Raw genomic sequence first — 19,042 nt, 5'->3', positions numbered from 1 at the left:
GATAAAAAAAGTAAAGAAAAAAATGTCTGAATATGTAGACTTCACCCTACATATTCAGTATGTTGGACTTATTTATTTATTTATTTATTTATTTATTTATTTATTTATTTATTTATTTATTTATTTATTTATTTACTTATTTATTCATTATCAACAACACCATTGCTGATTGTGTGCTGCAGTCATAACAGACTGAGATGCTGAACAGAGGTGCATTATGGTTAGAGTTTTGTTAAATCTAACCACAATGATCTTTGGTGTTAAGTCAGAGATTATGATTTTGCTCTTTATTCAGTAGTGTTGAGGGTTGATAAACATAAGAAGTGATACATTTAGCATATATAAAGACATATCTACATAAATAACAATATCAAGGAAGATTGAACTTGTTTTGGTAATTCAGCTCAATAAGTGAAATATGACATATTTACTGCACACAAAGTGCTAAATTTCAAGCACTATACTTTTGTTAATTCTGATGATAGATCCCACCTAGCAAAAGAAATATTAATCACGAACAAATATTCCTCAAAAAATGTTGTTTTCTGACAGCTGTAACAGGTGTGGGTAAGTCATAAATTGTTATTGTTGAAAAAGTGGACTGCTCACATTGTGCTGCAGCCAGGAATGTTTTTGGAAAGTTGAGTGGAAGGAATAAAGAGATTGAAAAAGGTACGTAACCAACAGCGGTGTCTAAGACCAGAGATGATAGTGAAGCAAACTCATTTCACAGTTTAGAGCAGCATCTTAAGGCATGAGCTTCATGTTCTATCCGCTGACGAATTACATTTTCCTTCATTAAATTCCATCTTCCACACTGCTTCTTCTGCTGATTCAAAGTTATAGACGTGTATGTAGTTTGGCACCACACAAAGGCACAGCTATAACATGATGAAAGGAAAAAGAGCAGTGGATGCACATGATTTGTAATGGTATATTGACAATGCATTGAAATGTATATTTCATGATTCAGTTCAGGGGTCTCCAAAGTGCAGCCCAGGGACCATTTGTGGCCCTCGGAACAATTTTGGGCGGCCCTTGATGACAATTTAAGAATGGCTTAAATTTGGTTGGCAAAACAGTGGATGCAGATTTAACAAAACATTTGCACAGAAATCCTATTAATGTCAGACCTTTCATAAAAAGACAATTTAAAATCTTAAAAATGAGAAATGTAAGGTGCAACACGGATATTCATCAAAGTTTTTGGTATACATTTAATTTCTTTTAATAGTAAAATAAGACAAAAAACACCTAGTGATTTTTACTAAAATACAGACCTAGCTAAATAAAGCAAGAATGAAGCATATCCGGTTCTTATTGCTGAAAAGACACACACCCACACAAAAAATCTACAAAAGATCAACCTAAAAAATCTAGGACTACAGTTAGGTGATTTTTGTGCAATCTTGCAAACCTGCAAAAGCCTTTTTATGTTTGAAATCTGCAGTGATTTACAGATCCCTTGTCTACATACACACATACATACATATATATATATATATATATAATCCCGTGTCCTAATGGGATTGAGTCTTATCCATGGAACCAAAATGACATAAAAGTCAGTTGTAACAGTCTTGGCGGTATAACGTTTCAAATACATCCTCTCTGTGCCTGTTTCCGGCTTATTCTGAAACCTGGCAACCCGATGGTCAGCCAGTAAAATGAACGGGGACTTGGCATGGGCTACATCTCTCCTCTGAGCGGCGTTTCTACACAAAGATTGCGTTAGAGAAGAAGCTTCCTTTGGGCGGTTGTGACCTGCAGCTACTCTACGAAGTCAAGTCTCCTGTAGGGAGAAGTACCATCTGTGTAAGTCGCAGTACTTGTCACACTCTGTTTACTGAGTTTATCAACTGTTCTAGTTAGCGTCAAGTTGGCTAGCTTTGATGGTAGCGCCTTAGCTTACCAGCTAGCGCGTGCACTGACGTTCGTCCACGCAGATGCTAGCGTCACGGGGTTTTTTGTTTTGAATACCACATTGCTAACAATACTCGTTGTGTTTTCTCATGAATAACAGCGGTGACAACAATCGGAGTTGTTTGCAGCTAAACTAGACCAAGGTCAGTAAGTGGCGAATGTCTTTATTGACCAGAAATGTTACCACAACAGAGCGAATATCGAGGGCTTTTCAGTATGACAACATAACACGCTGACAGTTTGAGCTAGCGAAAATGGTAAACATCACACGACACGAGAGGGTACAAGGCCCACATCAAGAGTTCTGGGAGAAGTTGAAGCTCAGCAGACAAATGGGCATTTAATGTTTGTAATGAAAGCGAGCTGTTTAGATAGTTACTGTTAGATGTGGCTGGTTGGCGCTGTTTTGGGGGAGTGTCGTTAACTATTGTCAGACGGATTAATTAGTAATACGTCTGGACAGTAACTCTCCAAGTATGCTTTTTTTTTTTTTGGCTCATGAAATAATCAACGTGTTGTTGCTGCAGAGTGACTGCTTTGTCTTGTGATCGTGTGTGATCTCTGTCCCCACATGACACGTTTGACACTTTAACGTGCTCCAGAGCAGCAGCACTGTTTAGACAATTGAAATTTTTGTCCTCAATTGTAAGCACATTACTTTTGCATGGTCATACTTCATTGGTGTAAACAGATGACCTCATCTGTTACAGTTATATTCACAGTTAAAGTGCGTAATGGAAATGAAACACTCAGAGATTCTGTTGCTGATTTCCTATCAGTTTGTAAAGCTCTGATCATACAGGTTATTGGACATCCACAAATACAACTCAACAACAAAAAGAGAAAAGAAAACCAGCCAACGCCCCTTTTTCTGGAAACCTAAAAGTGAAACGAGCATGATATCATATGGTATATCTTATTTCAAGATTATTTCATCAACACCAGTGTTATATCAGTTATTCATATGTTGTAACTACAAAGGAGCTTTAACTTAAAAAGGCTTTCTGTCATACAGAATTGTTATTTACATTAGATCTGGAGGCTCAGTGAGAGCTAGCGGTGGGTAGATTCCACTTGAGTCCCAGTGAGGGCAAATGTGAACTGAGTAGGCATGATTTTCCAAACCAGTGCGTCACCTGGACCATGCCCCGTAAGAGGGTTGATTAAAACATACCAAAGTTGTGTTGGTTGCAAAACAAATGTAGTTTGAAACGATGCAAAAAGTCAATAAAACAACAGATTATGATCAACTTCAATGATTAATTACCAACTGTAACTGATATAATAATATCCAATCCCCTTTATAGGTCGTTTCTGACATCCTATCACTGAAAAAAGCTTTGCTCTCTGTTTAAGATGAGAACTCAATCTTCCCTGGTGACTGTTGATGAATGTACCCAGTCCTTAAACTGTCTTTGACTTCTTATTTTAGTGACGTTAATATTCCAAACTCTAAATAGCAGGCTGTGTGTATAAGTCGGTACCCTTATCTTAAATGTGATATTTCCGACAGATAAAGCAGAACAACTTTACTGTCCCACCTTCAGCCTCCTGTTACCTGTTGATATCTAACTCTCCATTGTGGCAGCTGAAATATACAGGTGATATGCCTCTGTTGAAAATCCAGTTTACAACTGATACTCCCTTTTGTGTCATGTCTACATAATAGCTTTTGAAATTCAAGGAGTTAAAATGACTGAAGGTTTTGTTAATCAGATCATTGAGTTCTGATTAACAAGCTGGAGTGTTTTTCTATCTGTAAAGAAGGTAACTGTTGAAGCAGATGCACCCATTTCTTTGCCTTGTCTCCTCTCCCTCTGTTGCTTAAATACAAAGCACAAGGTTGTAAATAGATAACTGAATGACACGCAGCATGACTTGTGTGAGGTCATCAGTAGTCACATGACAAACAACTGAGTGTTATTTTTATTGTTGATGGAGATTTTTTTGTGTGTGTGCGTGTCTACACTTATCTCAAATGTTTTCCCTAAACTCCACTTCGCTCCCTTCCCAACCAAAGACAGAAATATGCTGGACAGAGTTTACATGAACATTCCTGACAGCCATAATTTCCACACAAGCTCTCTATTCGCTCTATCAGAACAAATTTCTGAGTTTTTCCAGCCAGCATTCTGCCTGCAGATAACAAGCACCAAAGCACTGAAAGGTGTAGATAGATGAAACTGCAGTTCAAGTTCTGTGACCCCAGGGAGTTACATTTATCCTGTTTGTATGTGCTTGGCGGTGGGGGAGGGAAAGAAACTGGTGCTTTGCCGGTTCTCATGTCAATGCATCTGAAATCAAATTTTACATTGGTGGACTCTGTTTTCCTTTATTTACGTCGGTAATTTCAGACAACAGTTGATTACAATTTTTTCTATTTATTTAGGGTTTTCAATGCAAATAGGACTGGATATACAAAAAAACCCCCAAAAAACTTAAAAAACATATGTTATTGTCCTTCCAAATTACATTTACGCTCTAGTTTGTGTTGATTTATAATATAAAATCCACTAAGTATGTGGTTGTAATCTGGTTGTAATCTGACAGTAAAAAGATTCAAAACGTTATGACAAGGAAGTACACAGTATAACACTAGTTTGTGCCGATAGTATTTTCTATATGTGGAGAAGCACATATAGCACATGCATTTTGTACCCAGGATGCAATTCTCTGCATATTTTTGCATCAGGTAAGTACCGTGTACATATCAGCTTCTCGGTGCCCAAACCGTCATGACCATATGGTGCTCTGGTAGAAGCAGAATGCTGACTTGCCGCATGTTACTCCCCATGTGGAGCTATGGGGCTTTATTATGAGTTCTGGCCTCTGTGGGAGGGGCAGCGTTGGCACAAAGAGGCGGAAGTTCCTGGTGATGCCAAAGGAAGACTTGTCCTTCGCTCTGTGTGAGCTTTGTGCGCACTATGTCCAGTTATACAAAGGGGGGGAAAAAAATCAACAGAATTTCAGCGCACTGGTGATTCTGACACCGGTGTTGGTCGGAGAGAAGCTTGAGCAACATTGAGGATGTATGCTTATGGTAATTTTTGAGTTATTAAGGCCTTGTTGGACTCAATAGGATTCAACAATATTTTCTTTTCTCTCCTTTAGGGCATGCTGAACATGCAACATGCTGGCTTATTTGACTTGAACAGCTTGAGGAAGAGTTAAAAGGTGGCTGTGCTTCGGTGAGAGCTTGAACCCACAGCTGGCGAAGACATGGGGAACACTGCGACCAAGTTCCGTAAGGCTCTCATCAACGGGGACGAGCTGCTAGCCTGCCAGCTCTATGAGAGCAACCCACAGTTCAAGGAGGCTCTGGATCCCAACGCCACATACGGAGAGTCCTACCAGCACAACACTCCACTGCACTACGCTGCCCGGCACGCCATGATGCGCCTGCTCAGGTCAGAACTCAAATAAAAGTTCAATTGTGAAGAAAACGTTTTTCCACAGAGTTGATTTAAATTTCCAGTCTTATTTTTTTCTCTAGGTGAAGTCAGTGAGGATTGATTGATGAGATAATTGCCTTTGCTTTATTTGAATAGCTGTCTGGCATATCATTATGGGTACAAAATGAATGTTTCATAAGAGAAAAGTGTTGGTGTTTTGTCTCTATACGTCCCTTTCCCATCTGTCCTGTTGTACAGCCATCTGTTCTCAGGAATGCAACATGCTGTGTTGGAATAGGTTTGGATTCCAAGAGCTTCTCCATCTTATAAGCTAACAGCCTTGTACTACTCATTTGTTGTTGACTCACTAAGACTATTCAATTTTTTTGTAACTAAATTTCCATATAAACTAAAAAGGAAACCAAAAACAATTTAATTTATAGTTTTCAAAAGATGTTTTGGTAATCAAAGTACCGTAGATTTTTTTCTGTGAAGTCAAGCACAACATCAACTTTTGAGCTTGATCTACAACTACTACCAGTGAACTAAGCGGTAAAAAAAAATAATAATCAAGTTTTAGATAGAGAGGCTTAATTAATATGAGTATAATAATGGGTATTGAGAATTGCAAACTGTTTCAGGGTTTCCTCCAGAATTTGTTTTAAACAACATGGTTTCAGTTGTGGGCATTTCAGACTGAATGTTTTCTGAAAAACACTTATTCACTATATTCACACTGTACAACTGAAATTACAACTGTCCTCTAGTAACTTAACACCATAATTTGCAGCCTGGTGGAACATTGCATTTTTCTGGATTTCTTGAAGAAGAGCTCTAACACCGTGTTTTTTGGGAACTCATCATTTCTATATTTCTTAAAACCTGAGGGAACTGCATCCCAATAAAGAACATTGAGCATCTACATTGAATCTCAATGTTTTCCTCAGAGAGCAAGAGACTATTTCTGGATGAGAAATGAGTCTCAACAGAAAAACTACCTGACATTAAGCCATGAAGCCTTTTCAAAGTGTATCTGAAACATTACGCATGAAGGCCAGACTGTATTAATTAACTACGTTATTGTCGTTTAGATGTGAACTAAACATCTGAATGACTTGAACTGAAAATGCATTCAATTCAACCTTCCTTAGGTACTTTTCTTTAGACTTTTGTCTCCCCCTACTTCAGAATGTAGGGGGAGACAGAATGTAAACTGGAGATGTTGTTTTTTCAAATAAAATAAATGTTAAAGTTTCATGATATTTATATTTGAAAAAAACAAAACAATTTAATTCTGGGTGTGGCAGCTTTTATTTTGCTGTGGCGGTGTGCCAAGATCCATTACATGTGGAGGAAACCCTACGCTTATTGACAAAATACTAAACCAGAGCCAAGCCACTGACTTTCTTTGTTCATATTTCTCTTTATCTTCTAGGTCGTTTCTCGTGAACAAAGATGGCAATCCTAACAAGCGCAACGTGCACAATGAGACATCTCTGCACCTTCTCTGCATGGGGCCTCAGATCCTGACCTCAGAGGGAGCGCTGGAGCCACGGATCTCGCGGCCCTATGAGGACGAACAGCGTCGGACGGGATGCCTCCAGATCATCTTGTCTTGGACCGGGGCAAAGCTGGACCATGGAAAGTATGAGAGCGCTGACATCAATGCCACTGACAACAAGAAAAACACCTGTCTGCACTATGCAGCCGCCTCGGGCATGAGGACCTCAGTTGAGGTGAGGTTTTAAAAACTTACTGTCTTAAACATATTCCCAGCATAACCACAATTTAAAAACCTGAGCTAAGTGTTAAATTGCATCATTTAACTGATGTTGCTCATCATAAAAGTAAAGGTAAGATAAACTTTGATTGGTCTTCCAAGAAAGAAGAAGAAAAAAATCTATCTTTACAGTTCCCTTCAGTTCCTTGTACACAAGTCCACACATACAATTTATTAATGTCTGCGCAGCTTATTGTTTATCATAAAAAAACACACCGCACTTTCTAATTAATCTGAGTGATGTGTACTTGTAAAATTATATTGCAGCTGAATATTGTATTGTTCTCAGTTTATTATCCCTAAAAACAGCATATAATGGCATATGTGTGTTTACGCCACAATATTTTAGTTTATTTGGATACTAAAATTACTTGCCCATACAGTGCAAGTCTGAGTTGTAGCCCCAGAACAACTGTGACTGTGACTGGCCTTTACTGTTGGGATAGAAAAAGAATCAGTACAAAATTCTTAAAAAACTGGGCCTGAAGGAAAGGTAGGGCATCTTTTTTTCTTTTTTTCCTTTTTCTTTTTTTAAATTATACCAGTAACTTTACTGTGGTGTAAAATTCTGGAGCAACTATGGTATTTAGATTTAGAAACAATTGGGAATGACTTAAGTAGAGCAGACTTGAGCACAACTACCACTGAGCTGAACCAAAAAGATTTTACAGAGGACCACCAGGGGGAAGAATTTTTAAAAAGACATATTCTGACTAGATGAAGTGAGAGTGACTCCTAATGGAGCACATAGATGAACCCTGCAGCTGTATCGCTAATGGATGCCGGGCACCACTTTAAGTCAGGCGCCAGCTGGGTTGGAAGATGGCAGTTTTCATTAAGAGAGAGCTTGTAGGGCATTTTTAGGTCTAAAAAGGATGGAAAATCAGCTCCCAAATTTGCTGTCAGCATCTTCAAGATGCTGCCCCGAAGCAGTGGTACAGGGGAGAAATGTGCAGCACTCAAGAGAGTGGTGTTTTTCTTTCAGGCCAGTACTCTACCACATGTCCTACCTCTTGGATGGGCTGTATTGATGACGTCTGTTGTGAAGTTTCAGTAGTATGTTCTTATTTTTGTTCTGCAGTGGTAGAGCAGCACACAGAGTGTTGAATTAGTAATATTCTGGTTTTCTCACATATGTATTCACAAGACAAAGGCCAAAATCTTGACAGAGTTGAATTCAAATCAATCGGAGAGATTTAACGCTAAGCGTTGCACTACGTGACTCGATGCTGGTTGTAGTTCCCACTGAAACAAAGCACTTACCAAATGTCAGATTGGACTTTGAGTTGTTGCGAGACTGCACTGGTTCTGCAGAAAGGAGGAGAGAAAGAAAACATTCGTCATATGTAGAGGTGTGTCTGGAATCTCAAAGAAACACATATTGAGAGAATGACTGCAAAACCACGTTATTTACCACAGAATTTAGTGCCAAAAATAATCAGCGAGAAGCAAAGAAACGCCAGATAAGCAAAGCTACAGTCTGCTGCTCTTAGGATGGTATAATTTTCCTTATCTACGTTGTGCTGGAAACTAGAGGGAATATAACTTTGCCAAGTACTGGCACTTTGGAAAACTGCATTTATTTTTGTTATAGAACCACCAAAAAACATTGGTGCTTACCAAATCTAACCTTAATCACATTAGATCTGTTTGTGTTGTAAGTGCTGATCATTTCACCACTAACAATCCCAGAAGCTTTTTGCATACCTAAATTTGTATGTCATGGGGACATTTGGGATAGGCTTTGAGTTAAAGTAACATTCTGTCATCTATTGTTGTTCCAACATTTTGCAATGGGGGCCAAAACTGGAAAATGTAAAAAGTTCCACAAAGTTCACTACATTAAAATTGCAAAAAAAAAATTTATTGTGATTTTTTTTTTTTCCTCCTCTTTTTTTGTTTTCTTGTTCGACAATAAATAACATTTTTATGAAATTTATATATTGTTAAGGATCCAAAACAAATAAAGGACTTTACACTGTCATCTAATTAAAGAAAAACAAAATACTTTTTTTTTTTTTTGGTCATCAATTGTTTTCTGTTTTGTTGGCCAAATTTCAACCTTTCTTGTCTTATCATTTCAAGGGCCAAAATCTGGTCGTTGGGAAGAATAATACATTAAAAATAGGGTGTAATGAAAAATCCAATACTGTTGGATTTAATTTTACATATGATTGGATTGCAGTTGATTGGTCAAGATCTGATATAACCAACAATCCCAGTTTTCTGACTAAACTGAACTGATTCCCTAGTGTTAGGAGCTCAAGAGCAGAAGCAGAGCTTCCCACAGATGCTGTGTAAGATGTGTAAAGTGATAACAATTTGCATCGCTTGTTGTGCCTTAAGTGTTTTCAGTCATCTCCTATAATTCAAGCCATTTTTTTTCTTTTCTTGTTGCTTGCTCAGTTACTGCTGCAGAGAGGAGCAGACCTGTTTGTGGAGAACGAAAACCGCGAGACTCCATGTGACTGTGCCGAGAAGCAGCACCACAAGGATTTGGCCCTCAGCCTGGAGTCGCAGATGGTCTTCTCTCTGGCCCCTGAGGCGGAGGGTATTGAAGCAGAGTATGCAGCCCTCGATCGAAGAGAGGTACAGAATAAAACCCTCAGAAACAGTTCAATTTGTTTGTCACTGCCTGATTTGATTTACAACATTGCCTGGACCGTTGTTTAGTGTAGCTTTGTCTGTAGTGCTGAGAATCTTAACAAAGCACTAAAAAAAAAAAAGTGTCAGCTTTTTGCTCCTGCTCTCTCAGACACAGCTCTTTTTATAAGTTAACACATACTGGATACCTTCCACTTGCTAAATCCAAACAGTTGGTGTCACTTTGTTTGTCGGTGGTGTAAAATTACTATTTATTTAGACCTAGCATTTAAAACGTTTTCTTATATTATCTATTATTTCAGTTACATCGGGTGTTACATTAGTACATCCATGAACCCTGCTGCTAGTTAAGACAAACATCCAGTACTAAAAATAGGAATTACTGCCATATTTCTGCATGAGACGCCTTGTCTAGACAAATCGACAAAAATTAGTCTGCGCTAATGTTTGTGATCTGAATATTCTGTTTTATTGTGTCAATGTACACGACTAAGTCACGTCCCAGTAATCATTTACTAGAACAGACTGCTCTGTTCTCTCTTTTTCTCAGTATTTTTGTGGAACTTTCATCTGCATTGTCATCTGTTTTTGTCACGCATTATCAAACCAACTCTCTTGGTTTTTATTTGGCTGCAGTCAAAGTTGTTTTAACCTTCTAACCACCTTCAACACCTATCTCTTCCCTTCCCTTTTGTAAACTTGGTAATTCTTCTCTTGTCTCTGACCTTTTTTCCTTTTCAGTTGTATGAGGGCCTGCGGCCTCAGGACCTGCGGAGGCTGAAGGACATGCTGATAGTGGAGACGGCGGACATGCTGCAAGCCCCTCTCTTCACTGCAGAAGCTTTGCTACGTGCTCATGGTACTGTGAGACACAAGCACCGGCACATATCTGAGACCTCTGTCCTTTACATTCATGTAGTAATGGATCTGAACAAGTAGCTTATATGTGTAAATAGATTGCATGTCTAAACAGCAAAAATAGGGATATTTTATTGAACATGAGCTTGTATTCGGTTAAATGGGTTTGTAAAGAACAGAAGTGTATCTCACTATGCACTTTTGAGAGACAAGCCTTTGTGAAGGTTTGCAATATGACAGAATTTTACTATTTGTCCCTGAGTTTTCATGTAGAATCCAATCTTAATTTGGGGATTTTCTAAGCATTCCTGCTCCATGATATTGGCTGAATTCTTAAAAAGATAAGAACAGACCAACTCTGGGTTCAGCCTTTCTGTTATCCCCTGAAGTTCTCTCTGCAGTGGTTATCCCTCTGGTTCTTCCTGTCAACTTCATATTGTTTCTCCTTCTCTAAAGTCATTTTAAACCAGTCACTAATACTGAAAAAAACCAAACCTTTTCTACTTTCAGCAACAACCTTTTCACTGTAGAGTGATGTTGCTAAGTTGAAGTATTTGCTCAGCTATAGTAAGTTCATGGACCAGATTCTGACCAGCTGGTAACCCTTAACGCAGGGGTTTTCAAAGTATGAAAGGGTGAGCCCCCCTTCAAGGAGCACAATGCCTGCTGCGCCCCCCCACCCCCCTGTGGAGGGGGGTGGATTTGTAAAAACTCCACCTTCAGCCCCGCTCTGGCCAAAACCAGTGATGGCATAGTTACTTTGAAAAAGTAACTTTAATCGGACTACTAATTACTCCTTGAAAAAGTAACTTAGTTAGGTTAAAAGTAACTTTTTAGTTACTTTCACCAGCTGCTAACAACAACGCTCTGCCTCCTGTGAAAATCACATTGAGCTTTGCCAAAAGTTAATTGTAAGTTATTTTATAATGGTAACATCAACAATGTGTCTCCACTGATAAGGTTGAACTGAAGAGGAGATTGTACAAAAAACAGTACAAAAAATAAAAAACATGAGTAATTTGTGTGGTCCACTGTTGTCTGGAAAACTCTAAGAAGGATTTAAAGCCCCCCTCCCCCCAGCCTCCAGATTCTGCGTTACGCCCCTGAGTTTGATGTCGCAGCGCACAGAGCTCCTCCGCAGCTCCACAGCTCGGATGGCTGCGACACTTACCGTAATATTAATAATTATAACGGTGCTAACTTGCCATTATAACTATTGCCAACTACGGACACGTTTATTCGTGGCTGTTTTCACGTTTATTGCGCTGTTCATATTGGTCTCGATGTTTGCAGTTTTCTGGAGCGCAACGTGAAGTTCGATGTCATTGAGAGGTAATAAATTAAGTTGACATTAACAAAGACACAGCGGGACGGATCATCCGGGAAATGATGAACAGGGAGAGACTGAGTAAGACTCCCTTAATGACGGACAAATTCTGGGATTTATTATGAGTCTCTGCTTATTTCCAAGCCCAAATGAGCAACTTCACGTTCAAAAACGAGCCCAAATAGGCGCAACCCGCCACTCATTAAATTTGCAAGCGACTTTTAAAAAATGAAGCCCAAAGCCGCTTATAATAATCGGACTTGGCGACAGAAACTGAAAATAGTTCCAGTTTTTCCACCAACAAAATGCGCATCTCCCTCCATTGTTTACATTTCTGTTGCATAGAGACGTCGGTCACTCGACAAGACGAGTAGAGGAAATACGATTCAATAACAAAAGAAGATAGTAATTGATAAGTAACCGTAGTCTGATTACTGGATTTGAAATAGCATCGCGTTAGATTACTCGTTACAGAAAAAAGTGGTCCGACGTCAGTAACGTTACTGACATCACTGGCCAAAACATCCTCGGGAAACATTTCCACTGATCCCCGCTCCACACGCGCACTCCACTACCAACTTTTTCCTAAATCCACAGAGTTGATCGTGTGCGTAAAAGTTTCTCTCACATCAGTAGACAGCAAGCGGATAGCTTTTCCGGTTTACTTTTTCCCTCGCACCGCGCCTCCCCTAAAGTACTCTGGCGCCCCCCAGGGGAGGCGCGCCTCACACTTTGAAAACCGCCGCCTTAACGTAACTCATGCTGACTATCGCTTGTTTCCCATCTCCAGCCTATTTTTCAGTTCCCTCCTGTGGAGCCGTTCCACAAAAATACTGATCAGAAAAACAACATTAATCAATCTCTGACTCAAACGCTCAACTCTTCTATAGGAAAAAATCCTGCTCACGGTGGATATTTTTGTTATTTTGCTTGTTAAAAAAAAATCTGGTTTACATAACATGTTGGTGTAATTTGAATCTGGGCTTTGGCAAGGCAGTTGTCTCTGTATTTGAACCATTCCTTTGTGGGTTTGTGGATATGTGCTTTGAATTATGACCCTATGTAAACTATCAGCATTGTTTGATACGAAGCAGAATAATTTGAATCCCTGAGAGCAACCTGTACACTCTCATGACATCATAGTAGCAGCAAGATTGCAACATCTGATGTTTCTTACTATAGTCAGAATGTTTTCAATAGCAACCCAAACCTTGTTGAGCAAACTCTGGCCAGAACCGTTGAAATGTCTGTTTTTAATAGATTTATGAAAAAACTTTTAAAAAACTTTTTAAAAACTTTTTTGGCTTGTTTTTGTCAGAATCTCTGTGTGAACTAGTTCACTGATTCCCTTATCAAGTTGATTTGGACTTACTACTGAGTCGGTGTTTTAGAGCGCAGATTTAATTCGCAGCCTTTAGATGCCAATTCTCAAAGTGGATTCACTTAACATCTGCCATTTGATACAACTTCTAAAAAGCCTGTAATGTTTAAAACATTATTCAATTTGAAACTTTTCAAAACTGTCGTCTCTTTTTAATTGAACCTGGTTTAAATGCAGTAGCTGTCTGTTGAGCCGCAGAGGCTACATGCAGGACATGCCTGTGGGAGCTCAGAAAAAAAATCAAGCAGTACTATATTTACTCGCCTGTGCCATGGGAATACTGCCTGTCGGTCGGAGGAGGATGAAACGCGTCAGGACTTTCGTTAACGTCTAAAAGAACGGCTTATCGTCCACTGCTTTTGGAAACTTTCACTGATTCCCACACTTACTGACTTCTGTTTTATTATCAGTCATTTTAGTTGACTTATCATGTTTCCTGCTGCTTGTCAGTCTTTCTGTGCTTCTAATAATTTACATTTTCTAAATGTGAAACAAAACTTTTAATTTCAGACTCATATTTAATAGCTGAAGGCAGGAAGATAGGGTTATGCTCACTGATTGGTTTTAATTGAATGGAAATGGGGGGATTGTTGCGACATTCATTATCTAAATGAGGCCATTTGGAGTCGGAGGCATTTGATTGCTGCTGAAGCGTGTCTCGAGGCTGATAGTGTCCTAATTGCAGTTGACCCGGTCATGTTCCTTATTTTAAGAGGGGAGAATATTTAGACTGAGGCACGGTCCGCCAGTCACTCCCAGTTTATCCTCAAAGTCTCTCAAATTGGTTTCTATGTTTCCATAAGTTGGGGAGCTGTTCTAAAACACAAAACCAGGTGGCAGCAAGTTTCTGTCTGCTGAAAACACAAAATTATGTCAACTTTAATTTAGCATTGCCCTAGCAAATGGGCTAAAATGAATGTCTTAAGATGACTTTTTTTGTGAATAAAATGCAAACTTCTTCATAAAACCAATTTGTTTTTACTGGGTCAACCCATTTTAGTTTTTTTGCATTGTTACATTTTTCAAAACACTTGATTTGTTTGTAATCTTGTTCTACTTCATTATGGCCATTTTATTTGTAGAAAATGATGTAATCGTGAAGAATTATGCACCAACTAACCAATTGTAATTTGTGATCTACAGGTAAAATGCTGAAGAAATGTAACATTTTTCCCTATTTATTAAATGCATCAGTTTTAAAATCCATTTTTAATCTGTAAATGCTGCGACCATCAGCCTATAGTTGGATACCCTTGATGCATAAATGAATCAATAAATGGAAATTGAACATTTTTTTTTCATTGTCAGTTGGATTTGAAACTACCACAGCAACAAAGGACCCTCAGTTTTTCTCTTTTGTGTGTTACTACCTTCAGAATAAGAAAAATGAATTGTAAAATTCTGAATTGGGAGGTCAGAACCAAAAGAAAAAAAGTGTGATGAGTTCATCTCCATGTTTTTGTCAGATTGGGACCGAGAGAAGCTTCTGGAAGCCTGGATGAGCAACGCAGAGGAATGCTGCCAACGTTCAGGGGTGCAAATGCCCAACCCACCCCCTAGTGGCTACAATGCTTGGGACACACTGCCGTCGCCCCGGACGCCTCGCACCACCCGCTCCTCCATCACTTCCCCAGACCAAATCAGCCTCTTGGCGGGAGATGACGATTCCTCTCTGGTGAGAAATTTACAAAGTTTTTTTTCTCTCCTTTTTCTCCCAGTTTAGACATTTGTGTGGCACTGATCCGTTTAATACAGAACATTCAGGCTGGAATAAGGTTTTTCTTCAGTACACACGGTGATGTAAAGGCATTACAGATTTAATACAGTGCTTATGGAGGCTTTCATTACCTTTCCTCTGGAAGTAGTTCTCTGTGTCTGTCATCAGCAGACTCCATGGGGATGAGTAAGGATTTGTTCCAAAAAATCTGGAGAATAAGTTGACTTGCACTTGCTTCAAAAGGGGGCTGAAAAGAAGGTTGTTTGGTATTTTCTTTTTATTTTAATTCAGAGGAAATCAGCTGTAGATTTAGTGGAGATATGAAATGCAAAAATGGCAATCCGGAGAGAGCACAAGGCTTTGCTAAACAGTTTGACAAATGGCCCTGAGCATACTAGCCTCGGTGTAACATCTGGCTGATTTTGGATGAAGTCTGCATGGTTCCAAACACATTATTTTTTCCCAGTCGATCGTATTAGCTCTCACACATCTACATTCGTTTAGAAGTCGTTATTTGTTAGTATTAGTTAGTTTGTTTGAAGTAATTGACGAGCTTGCCAGTTATCTGACCCACAGAAGTAAACACTAACAAGAGAAAAAACGGTTTTGTTGATTTTGGTTTAAACAAGTTGAGAATCAAGTAAATATTGACATTCTTTCCTGAAAATGATAAAAAGGGCAAGATTTGAGTTCTTATTGATGAATGACGAAGATGTCTGTGCTTCTAATATAAAGATAAAGGTGATGAAAGGCTACCGTATGCTTCAGTAAAATTTGATGGCTCTGGAAATTTAAAGTTTAGAGTGTTACTATAAATCAAGAGACTGGATATATTTATACACAGTTGGCTGGGACACTCAACAGCAGTCCAAGTTTGCCTTAAAAATGAACCACGGTGTATAATTACTGTAACTTACAAATGTAATTTATTAATTGTCTGGTGAGTAATTGTTCCATTTGACTCACACTATCTGCACTCTTGGCTCTTCCTGAGCGTAAATGCACTGTGCCAAGTGCACTCAAGGACTCATTTAAGTCTGTAAGTTGATTTTTATCATGTTCTCCATCCTAAATCAATAGTTTCATTGTTGAACTACACTGCCTCTTCTTTGTCTTTTTGTGTGGGTCAGTCTTCCAGTAGAACAACTCCTGTATGTCTGGCCATGTTTGCTTTTTTTCGTGGGTGTGAGAAAATACATCTGCTAATAGAACAGTCATCTGTGAAACCCGTCGATTTTGAGAGGTCGGAATCTTAGCATAGTTATCTTTCATAAACCGGCCTCTGTTATTGTCTGGACTTGAACGCATGGACACGTCTGATTAGTCACAGCTTTCCTGTCCGTTTATATTCCAGAGGATAATGAAGTCTATTTACACATCTAAATATTTTGGAACGTTTTCTCAGAAAGAATACTCTTATTGTTTAGGCTTAAATAAAACACTCAAAGTAAAACAAAAAAAACCCAAAAACAAATCAAAGATAATGACAACCCGGTGCATGTATTCTATGCTAAGTCTTTGAAGTGTCATTGCGGCCTCGTAGTCATCTTTCTTTCATAATCTTTTGTCTCTCAGTGTGGCATCTGCATGTCTTCCATCTCCTTCTTTGAGGAACCTGTTGACATGTCCTGTGGCCATGATTTCTGCAGAGCATGCTGGGAAGGGTAAGTAACAGAAATCCAAAAGTATGGATTTGATTTAATTGTGGGTCTCCTACAAACACCAATGTCAAGGCTGACATGGATAGATAAAAGCTGTGCTGTGGTATCGGACAGGAAGAGAATGGTGGAAGGAAAAACAACCTGCACATGTATTAATCAGGGATGTGTTGCACTGAACACTGTGCAGTTTTCTTTGTACTTTAACAGTAATTATTTTGGTGAAATGAGTATGTTAATTATAACACGCTAATAATAATGAAACATTATTCAGTGATTCATTTATTCTAAATCACTTTGTTTAATCTGGTCTGCTGTTGCAGAGCAGCATAAGAGGGAAAATCCTGCTATGAACTGCAGTGTTTCTATGGACATTTTTTCAGGATAAATGTTAATTTTTATTTACTAAAAAAAAATCTAATAAAATATAAAAATGCAAAAATACTAGTCCTCATTAATACTTCAGATATTTTCTCTCATTTGTGAGTTTCATTACAAAGGTTAAGCGTTTCTTATGTGTCCAGTTTAAACTCTGAAGGGTGAAGCCTAGTTTTGCTCCTCTGTCAGTGTTTACTCTGATTTATTATGCAAATAAATAACTTCTGGTTGCTTCATATATTACAAAACATATGGAGAAATTGCCTTTGTGTCAGAATTTGTTTTGAAGCTTTAAATTAAAATGTCAATCTTAAAGAATTGAAGGGGATGTTTTGTTGAAGCTATGATACCGGTGAAGTTTTCATTAGTGTTTACATACATAAATCATTGATCTCTGTAAAACTTGTGTCCTTTTGAAAGGTTTCTCAATCTAAAGATCCAAGAGGGCGAAGCGCACAACATTTTCTGTCCAGCCTTTGATTGTTACCAGCTGGTGCCAGTAGAAGTCATCGAAAGCGTGGTCTCCAGAGAGATGGACAGGCGATACCTACAGTTTGACATAAAGGTACATTTAGTTTATTAATGCAGATGAACTCTAAGGAGAAAACCTTGCAGTTCAGGTCAAAATTTTGAAAACTGTTAGTTTCAGACTGTATTTGTACTTCCACATTGATTTCTATAGATAAGTGTTTCTTCTCAGAAAGAAGCTTTTATATATATTTCTTAAGAAGTAGCTCTCACAACTAAACAATAATAACTCTGTCCTCACCTGTTTACATGTGTATTTTAATCAATACCTGTCTGTCCTTAATTAAAAAAGGCTAAGATCTATACAAAAGATAAGACATTTCTTCATTAGTGATAAAGTCATTCATAGGCCAATATTAGGACTTTGTGCTCCTGAAATATGGCAGCATTTCAGAGTCTGTCTTAATCTTTAAGCTTGTACAGTTGTTTCATTCTCTTTAACCCCTTCGGTTAAAGCACCGATGTTTTGTTGTACTGCTGACTAATTTAAATCTTCTTTTCTCCCTCCCTTTTTGAAGGCGTTTGTGGAAAACAATCCAGCAATACACTGGTGTCCTGTTGCAGGATGTGAGAGAGCAGTAAGACTAAATGCTCAGGGCCCTGGAACCTCCAATGCAGACCCTCTAAGCTTTCCCCTACTTCGGGCCCCGGCTGTAGACTGCGGCAAGGGCCACCTCTTCTGTTGGTCAGTAGACGAATACTGTAGTGCTGCTTTAGGTTTATACTGCTCCTAAAGTTGGCAGACTTTAGTTTGACTCTTTTGGCTTTTCAAAATTAGCTGAGATATAATATTGTTGAAAGAAAAGTTTGTTTTCTGTTTTAAGAGCACTTGTTTTAACTTTATTTTTCTCTTGAGAATCTCCTCAACGAGGTTCTCTGTGAACTGAAGAAAACCTTAAGATAAGCTCATTAATTGCTAATTCTTTTTGAAAGTTTGGAGTTAGTTCTGTTTTTCATATTCATCACTGCCCTTTCATTTACCTTCTTGCCCACTGGTCTAACCTCTAGCCCACCATGATTAATCCTACCTACTTATAATGATAATAGCTTAGTGGACCTTGCTTCATTACAGCGTTCTTGAAAGTGGCTGGTGGGTGCCCTCAGGAGTTTAATTGACACAGCATTTGTTAGGGGAAACGGATCTAACATGGGTTCAGCTTTAGCCATTTCCATAACAAGGAGGGTGTAGAGATGAAATGCAGATTTAGCCGTCTGAAGGTGAATCAAGGCTTTTGCAGCATAATTTTTTTAAGACCTTTCTTTTTTGAGTGCCTTGTTTTTAGGTTTTCTTCCTGTTTATTCACAATATAAACTGTGCTCTTCCTACTTTACATTTTTATATACTTTATTAGGGAGTGTCGAGGAGAGGCACATGAACCCTGTGACTGTGACACATGGAAGCTGTGGCTTCAGAAAGTCACTGAAATGAAACCTGAAGAATGTGAGTATTTATAGCTGATTTTGTTACTTCCATTAATTTTTAGGCGTGTTGCATT

At 38.6% G+C, this 19,042-nt stretch overlaps 1 protein-coding gene across 4 annotated transcripts in view; it reads left to right on the top strand.

Moving 5' to 3' along the window:
* Positions 1–1,622: 1,622 nt before the first annotated feature.
* LOC122830489 (ankyrin repeat and IBR domain-containing protein 1-like) overlaps positions 1,623–19,042 on the top strand; it is a 37,784-nt gene continuing 20,364 nt past the window's right edge. Inside the window, exons 1-10 of one of the 4 annotated variants that reach the window (XM_044115824.1) lie at positions 1,623–1,815; positions 5,035–5,330; positions 6,751–7,051; positions 9,502–9,684; positions 10,441–10,558; positions 14,732–14,940; positions 16,558–16,646; positions 17,439–17,583; positions 18,065–18,231; positions 18,899–18,987. In XM_044115824.1, coding sequence (XP_043971759.1) covers positions 5,143–5,330; positions 6,751–7,051; positions 9,502–9,684; positions 10,441–10,558; positions 14,732–14,940; positions 16,558–16,646; positions 17,439–17,583; positions 18,065–18,231; positions 18,899–18,987 — 1,489 coding nt within the window. In that variant the 5' untranslated portion in view covers positions 1,623–1,815; positions 5,035–5,142. Of the gene's footprint in view, positions 1,816–1,965; positions 2,067–4,829; positions 4,964–5,034; positions 5,331–6,750; positions 7,052–9,501; positions 9,685–10,440; positions 10,559–14,731; positions 14,941–16,557; positions 16,647–17,438; positions 17,584–18,064; positions 18,232–18,898; positions 18,988–19,042 lie in introns of those variants that run through there. The other 3 variants (XM_044115826.1, XM_044115825.1, XM_044115827.1) reach the window with 3 other exon arrangements.

Source organism: Gambusia affinis, linkage group LG05 (assembly GCF_019740435.1).
Source record: "Gambusia affinis linkage group LG05, SWU_Gaff_1.0, whole genome shotgun sequence".
In the NCBI taxonomy this organism is placed as follows: Eukaryota; Metazoa; Chordata; class Actinopteri; order Cyprinodontiformes; family Poeciliidae; genus Gambusia; species Gambusia affinis.
This window is presented reverse-complemented; position numbering and strand designations above follow the sequence as displayed.